The sequence below is a fragment of the Calypte anna genome, chromosome 1 (assembly GCF_003957555.1).
Source record: "Calypte anna isolate BGI_N300 chromosome 1, bCalAnn1_v1.p, whole genome shotgun sequence".
Classification (NCBI taxonomy): domain Eukaryota; kingdom Metazoa; phylum Chordata; class Aves; order Apodiformes; family Trochilidae; genus Calypte; species Calypte anna.
The window spans coordinates 90845010-90852708 of record NC_044244.1 but is presented as its reverse complement, the minus strand read 5'-3'; the positions used below and the strand labels follow the sequence as shown (position 1 = coordinate 90852708).

The 7699-nt window shown below is 43.2% G+C and overlaps 2 protein-coding genes across 2 annotated transcripts in view; both read left to right on the top strand.

Moving 5' to 3' along the window:
* The window catches only part of CRADD (CASP2 and RIPK1 domain containing adaptor with death domain), a 103677-nt gene that overhangs the window by 1886 nt on the left and 94092 nt on the right, over positions 1 to 7699 (top strand). The gene's annotated exons all lie outside the window — the stretch shown is intronic.
* On the top strand, positions 155 to 2732 carry SOCS2 (suppressor of cytokine signaling 2). The gene is made up of 2 exons (XM_030446564.1): positions 155 to 336; positions 1279 to 2732. Exons 1-2 carry the CDS (start codon positions 192 to 194, stop codon positions 1725 to 1727), a joined length of 594 nt encoding a protein of 197 aa, XP_030302424.1. The 5' UTR covers positions 155 to 191; the 3' UTR covers positions 1728 to 2732.

The following is a 7699-nucleotide window of genomic DNA, read 5'->3' as shown; positions in this document are numbered from 1 at the left end:
GGGAGCGCCTCTCGCGGGGCTCGCCGCTAACCACGTTCTCTCTCCTTTCGCAGGCGGTGCCCGGGCCGGGGCCATGCACCCCGCGCGGCGCTAAGCACCGCGGAGGCGGCGGCGGCGAAGCGGAGCGCTCTCCCCGTGGGCAGCCCCCGACCTGTGTGCGAGAGGGGCCGCGCCCGACGCCGCCGCCCCCCATGACCCTGCGCTCCGCCGGGTCCTTGGAGAGCGCGGAGGGCTCCGGGGAGCACTGGGGACATCCCGGGGCGGCGGCCCCTGTTGCCGAGGAGTTCCGTGAGGCGACGCAGCTAGCCACGGCTATGGAGGAGCTGCGGCGGGCAGGTAAGCTCGTGCGCCTGGTCGGGAAGGGGGGGAGCGCCCAGGGCAGCGGCGGCTCTCGCCAGGGCGCCCGGCTCGCCGCTGCCCGCCGTGCCGCGGTCCCGGGGGAGGCGGAGTGGCGCGGCGGGGAGGCCCGCCTGTGCCAGAAGGGAAGCGCTCGGCGGGTCGCCTTTTGCCGTCGCCGCCGGACGCTGCGGGGTCGCGGCCCCGCGGCGGCGAGGGGCGGCGGCTCCGACCTTCCGCGGGCTGCGGCGACCGAAGCGAAAGCACCGCCCGCTCCGGCAGCGCCGCGCCCCGGAGACAGCCCGGGATGGCCGACTGGGTCCGGGCCGGGGGATGCCGCCGGCTGAAGCGGCCGCGGCATGGGGAGCTGGCGGCGGCGCCACCGCATCCTTCTCTGACGCGTGTACCTGCGCTCTTTTCGCCGGCGTAGCGGCAGCTCGCCTGGCTCCGCAGGACGCCTGGGTTGGCGGCGGGCGGAGGGAAGAGCTTTTGTCTTCTTCCCCGCTAGGACCGCAACCTCACCGCCGAAGTTTTTTTCTTACCCGTCTCTGCTTCCGATTGCTTGACAAAGCTCTTTTCAACAGTAGCCTACCCAGAATTACTAAGCGGGATTTTTGTGGGCTCCTGGCGTGTTCGCAGCGCGGAGCCCTGGGGCGCGTCCCTGCTACCTTACGGGCTGCCCGTGGGGTCGGCTACAGAAAAGTTTGTGCATGTGTATGCATAGATATGAATATAAACAGTGACCTGGAAGGCTTCTTCAAAACAAGACACGTTGTGAAGCAAATTAATTTTAATGGCAACTAAAAAATTATAGTGCCTGCAGGACTATAGCTTTCAAATATCAAAGAAAATGGGTTATTGTAAGTATATCAGCCCAAGAGCAGCTTTTTAAACAAACGAACAGGAATAAACAAAGCCATTCTTTCCCTCTTCTTTTCACAGGATGGTACTGGGGCAACATGACTGTTGCTGAAGCCAAAAAGAGATTACAGGATGCTCCCGAAGGGACCTTCTTGGTTAGGGATAGTTCACATTCAGAATATCTACTGACTATTTCAGTAAAAACATCAGCAGGACCGACCAATCTACGTATAGAGTATCAAGATGGCAAGTTTAGACTGGACTCTATCACTTGTGTCAGATCTAGACTTAAACAGTTCAACAGTGTCGTGCATTTGATTGAGTACTATGTTCTTATGTGCAAAGACAGAACTGAAACACCTTCAAATGGAACAGTTCATCTTTACTTGAACAAACCTCTCTATACATCCGCTCCATCTCTGCAACACTACTGCAGAATAACTATAAACAAATGTACAAATCAGGTCTGGGAGCTGCCATTACCAACAAGACTAAAAGAGTATTTGAAAGAGTACCAATACCAGGTATAAATATATTTCCTAAATGCATCTAATGAAGACTAACTTTTAAACGCAATTCTTAAAATCAGCCAAAGAACTGAGTAACCAGTTGTACAGCTCAGCATGGAATTCACTATCAAAACAGTGGCAGTTCTGGGGGAAAGGGTTTTATTTCAGATGTCACAAAGAGAGACTTTATGTAGAGTAATCCCAGCTTGTATCCTTGGGGTTTCAACAAGGTGGCATGCTATTATTGCAAGGAGAAAGAAGCCAGGATTCTGTCCAGATTGTGTTGCTTTGTCAATGACATAAAATACTGCACTAATTATCAAATGCTAACTGAAGCTGTGGGACCGGGAGAGATTGCAGAATTGGTCAGAGACATATGAGAGTGCATAAGTATCTCAGTTGTCTTACTCCAAGATTAATTTGGTGCTGGTGTTCGTATAATCCTGAAAGCTTAACTGGATCACACTGTGATAATCTTGCCAAAGTTATGCAACTAATCAAATCTAGTCAGAAAAAGTGATCATGTATTCATTTTTATTGAAATATAGTTCTTATGCTTTTCTGCAAAGGAATACTGTAATTAAACAATTTAAAACATGTTTTTTCAGAGTTCTCTAAAAGCTGACCTTAATGAAAAATGCCACATCTTTTATAGGAACCCAGTATGTTGCTAATTATACCAGATTGGTATCCCAGAATCTTTGTTAACATGTTAACATCTTCCCAGTGGTGATATATCCATGTTATTACTATTAAGCCTCTTTTGGTTGAGGCTTTAGGACTGTATGCTGCAGACTTGCAGTTGCTGAGTTCCAATGTCAAAACATGGATATCAGCAGTTACAGCTGTCTTCTACAGTGTAGAATGTTTTATTCAGCTTGTCTCCCAAAATGTGGGGAAATACAGATTCGGGGGGTTTTGGAGGGTGTTGTTTGAGTTTGGTTTGTTTGTTTGTTTGTTTGTTTGTTTTCCCTATTCTAATTCATCATTGTAGCTATCAGACTATTACTCAATAAAGTAAATCAAATTGCACAAAAACCTCCCAACCTTCATATGTGTGGATTTGCTACTATTCAGGAAACAGTGATCTTAATGAACCCATATGATATCCCAGCCAATACCCAAATGCACTTGAGGATGAATACTCCTGCTTTGCCTTTGTAGTGCTGCTCAAAGGTACAGCCAGATTATGTCCAGATTAGTGGTTTAGAGGCTGCCTGCTGAGTTCCTGTAGCTAGGTATTAGCATAGGACATTGCTTTTTCTGTTACAGCAGCCCTGCAGATGGGAAGAAGGGACTTAACACCATCAGTACCTGTTCCTCCATCCAAGTGTACAGTATTTAATAGAAGAAATATTCAGGATAAGAGTAAAAGGTGAGCAGTAAAGGATATGGATATGGATTCATTCTGCCAACAATTTCATATTTTTAACTGTTTCCATAGCTTACTTTTTAATTAACAGAAATAAACATGTTTGAGGATTGTCAAGACTTGCTGTAATCTAGCTCTGCCTGGGCTAAAATAGAAACAGCATAACATAATCTTGTTTTCTTTGTGATTTAACTGCTCCATAATGTTGTCATGTTGCTGCATCCCTTCTCATAAACTCTGGGGCACTGAGGAGTTTATTTTCTTGCAACTCAGCTCCCAGTGTTATGACCCCAATTTTGTCATGAGCATACTGGCAGAAATGAGTAGCATGTCTGCTGAGAAAACAAAGACATCAAGAGCTTGGGGCAGATGGTCCCTCGGTATGGCAAGTAGTTGATATGTTGTTGATCTCTCTGTGGAAAAGGTAGCTTTGCTCTCTCCTCCTCCACAACTTTTATCTGTTTTTATCCAAGCTTTAATATAGAAATGGGGAGAGTTTTCTCCTGAAAAACAAAAAGTTCTCGTTATGTAAGATTTTTCCCTGTGCTCTGCCAAAATGGAGCAAATGGTTGGAAGGTTTTCAGGTAACATGGTGACCACCCTCCAGTTCCCATCCCAAAGAGAGAGCTCTTGCATTCCAGGTACGTGTTGTAATCACACTGTGCTGTGCTTGTCATCTGTCTTGCTGGGATCTGCCACCCTGAAGCTGAGGAGATTTTCCTGTGAACAGTGCCTATGGAAGAACCATATTCCTGGGAACTCTTTTCAGTCTGATAAATCCATTTTCTTGCAGCTGTTGTTCAGTTCTACCTCGAGATTAGGTAGCTACTATACAAGATTAAGTAGCTATTATACAGAATAACTGTTGTTACAGTAAGAAACACTCATTTGCTGCTACTTTAACCTTCTGCTACGCTGGGGTCTCATGGGTGAACACATTATATACTACGTGTTAAAATAACTTCCCTCCAGGCTAGACCCTGACCTGGGGATTTAAAACCCTGCATATCGATGCTGGAACAAGCAGACTGAGAAGATAAGAGATTTGGGGTGTAACAAAACAGCCTTATGCACGTAAGAAATGATTCATGGCTGACTGCTGGCAGCCTGCTGTAAGCTGTCACAGGCCAGGTATACCCCAAGCTCTGGGGAACCCCACAGGGCAGGTGCAGGGCACTTTGTGGGGCTTTTCCCTGGTGGTTCTCCAAAGCAGAAGGGCAATGTCAGGCTGGAGAGGAGGAATGCTGGCAGAGTGAAAGTTGGGCATTCTTGTAAATAAACAAGAGTAGTTGCTGTGTAATCAAGTCACCAAAGGTTCAGCATACTGACTTACACTTTGTATCCTTTGTATTCCTCACTGTGAGGAAAAGCAGGGTCTGTAGCTATGGTGTGCTTAAAGAACTGAACAATATTTTGAACAGACTGGAGGGGGAACTAGTCCTCTTTGTATGAAAGCATAGTTCTTGTCCTCATTAGGATGCCCGCCCTAGGGCTGATGCATTGCACTAGTAAAACTAAACCACACTATAGCTTGCTGAAAGCTCAGCTTCATTCTAAGGCACCACAGAGGAATGACTTGTTCTAGTACAGAAAATCCAAGGATAGCACATGATTAGATTACAGTGGTGCAAAAATCTTGCATGTAGACCTCATTAATTTTCAGACACAATCATGTTATCCAAACATTTTTTTATAAGTTCCAGTCCTTTTTTTTTAATTGTTATTATTTTCCTTTCTTTCTTTCTTTCTTTTTTTTTTTTTTTTTTTTTTTTGTCAGTTTATGGATGTTACTGTGGCTTGTTTGCAGCACTAGCTTGTAAATTGCAGGCCCTTCAGATTCCAAACATTATTTTAAAGGATTTTAATTTTTAACTATATTTAACTAAATTATATTATATTTAAGTATGTTAATTATTATTAATCTGTCATCTTGAATTTCTAGTATGGAGTGTTCAGTGAAGCCAGTTTCACAAGTTTGATGCCCATGAGCCAACCAAAAGTCATGATAAGGACTTTAATTCAAAAGCCTCTTTTTTCTCTCTCTGTGTTAGCTTGGTTTCTCATTTTTGAGTATTGAGGTTTCAGATTTTCCATCTTGTACCTGGAATGTTAGTTGCTGAAAACCTCTTTGCTTTAATCACAGGAGAGCTGAGAATCTCACAATCCTAAAGAATAAAAAAATAATAAAAAATAGTTGCTAGATTAATGTTGAAAATGGAATTGGTGACTGTGTTTAGTTTAGCATGAAACCTATCAGAAGTGTGAACTATGGCTCCATTTGAGTAGTATGGGTATTTCCTTGCTGCTAGTATTAACACCAGAGACAGAAAAAAGATGGGTGGGTAGAGCAGAAAGGTAAGCAAGCAGCTGCCCCCATTGCATTATAAATGATTTTATTTTAATATGATCTCATAAGCGTTGTCCTAATTCTATTTTATGTAACCACATTCTGGATAAATGATATGTAATTATTAGGAAGCAGGAAAATTTGTTCACTGGAATATGAGGACAGAGTGGTTTACTTTTATGTGTTAAAACAATCTGGAGCTTACTCCTCACTGAAAATTATGGAATCTGAGACACTTATTAAGTCTCTGTAAAGAAAACAGAATCTACATATGATAGGAGGACAGGGTTCTGTAGTTACCTGCATTCCGTATCTTAGTCACCTTTTGTGTCTTAGAAAAATGTTTCTGTAGGTAAATAACTTTGTTAAATATTATAGAAAACCTTTATTTACTTACATGTTCTATTCAAGAGCTTTCTTTTGTACTCCTGATAAAATTCCTGTGGATTTTTGCTTTTACTATAAGCTTAGGATCTAGCAGAAAGTAAGCTGAGTGGTACCAGGGCTTTGTTCTTCTTAAGCCAGAACACATGATGAAAAGGGGAGAGATACCTTTAGACATGGGTGTCGTGTCTAACAGTCATTTAAAATAAAAGAAAATAAAACTTCTGCTGACTTTGCCATCAATAAAAGTATCACATTGACTGCTAGAAGTAGTAATGGCTCGACAGATTCTAACAGTTGTTACTGATTCTCAATAATGAGAAGATGTTTTTTCTGTTGATAAACTTTATTTTTGAGAAACTACAATAACAAGGGAAAAATTTAGTACATAAACTGTAAAATTTCCAAATAGAATAACCAGATATCACTTGAAAGGTCTCAGATGGCTAGTGCTGTATACACAAAGGAAGTGGGGATGACAAGCTGCTTTGGTATCCCAGCCTAGCTCCTGAAAACCACTTCTTTATTAGTGTTAACTTCAGCAGGTCTCAGTATTTTGCTAAGCCCTTGGTATGACTGAAAATGCCTGGAAACAACATTCCACTGACACATAACTTGGGATCAGCAAGGTCTGAGCTCACTTTACAACAACATGGCCTTTGGCCACAGTATTGCTGAAGCTGGGCAATTTCTACAGCGGGCTGAAGATCAAGCAAAGAAGCTGGGAGGCAGAGTTGGTGCTGCCAGGGGCTGTGAAGGGCACCAGTGCAGACCACCACAGGCAAGCTGGGTAAAATGCAGCTTCCAGGAAAACAGATGAGAAGCTATACTGCTTGCTGATGGATGAGGGAATAACCTGTACTGAGAAAGGACTGAAGGGAAAGAACATGGAAAAGCTAACAGCTCCTCAGAGAGGTGGCACTTCTCACAACCCGTATCAAACAACTATCAATTCCAGTAAGATGTTGAAAGTTGGATTAGAGCTTAAAGGTCCAGGGAAGTACCTAGTATCAGCACACACAATTTGAAACCACACATAAATAAGGTCTGTATAGGTAACTGAATTTGAGGGGGTGGGAGAAAACCCCAAATTTACAGCAAAATTAGCCTGTCCTGATCACAGGGTTGCCAAGTGGGGGAGGGATTAATTGTGTTTATTAACCATGCTACCTACAGGGCTTTGAGTAGCCAGTGCCTCCAAGGAAGTCCAGAGAAACGTAAAAAAAGCACCACTGTAATGATGGTGTTTAATCTGCCTAATAAATTGTGGATTGTGGAAAAAAGAAAAGACTGCACCCATGTTTTGTTTCGTTTTCTTTTCCCCAGAGTTGGAGTCATTAACTCTCTGAAACTGAAATACCAAAATAATTCCATTACTTTCTATGGTATTAAGGAGGAATAAAATGCAGTAGCAAAAAACCCCAAATTCAGTGTTTCCTCCTTGATTTTTCTTTCACTAGGTTTATGTAAGTATATCCTTTTGTTTTCAGTCAAATTGTTCTGTAATTGATGTTTCATAGCCTGGGATGGCCATTTGGTGCACTGCTGGTTAATGAATAGGAAATGTGGAGGTATGTGAAATGTGGGAAAAGATTCAAAACCCATTGCAAATTATTTTTTTTACTTTGTTGAGGTTATTTGGATCAGGCTGGATAGCAAGAATTTTATAAGAAACAGCTAGTTGAAAAGGTAGATAGTTGAAAGCTGTGAAATCCCTTTTCAAAATGTTTTGTTACAATTTAAGGCTATCTCTTTAGGTTGCAGCCCTGAGATAGGATCTGGTCAGTTGCATCTCTGTACCCACACTTGATTTGCATCAGGGGGGAATCCCCATATTTGACAGGTTGCATTGGACACCTCTATTACACAGCCTGTGTATGCTTTTTCCTT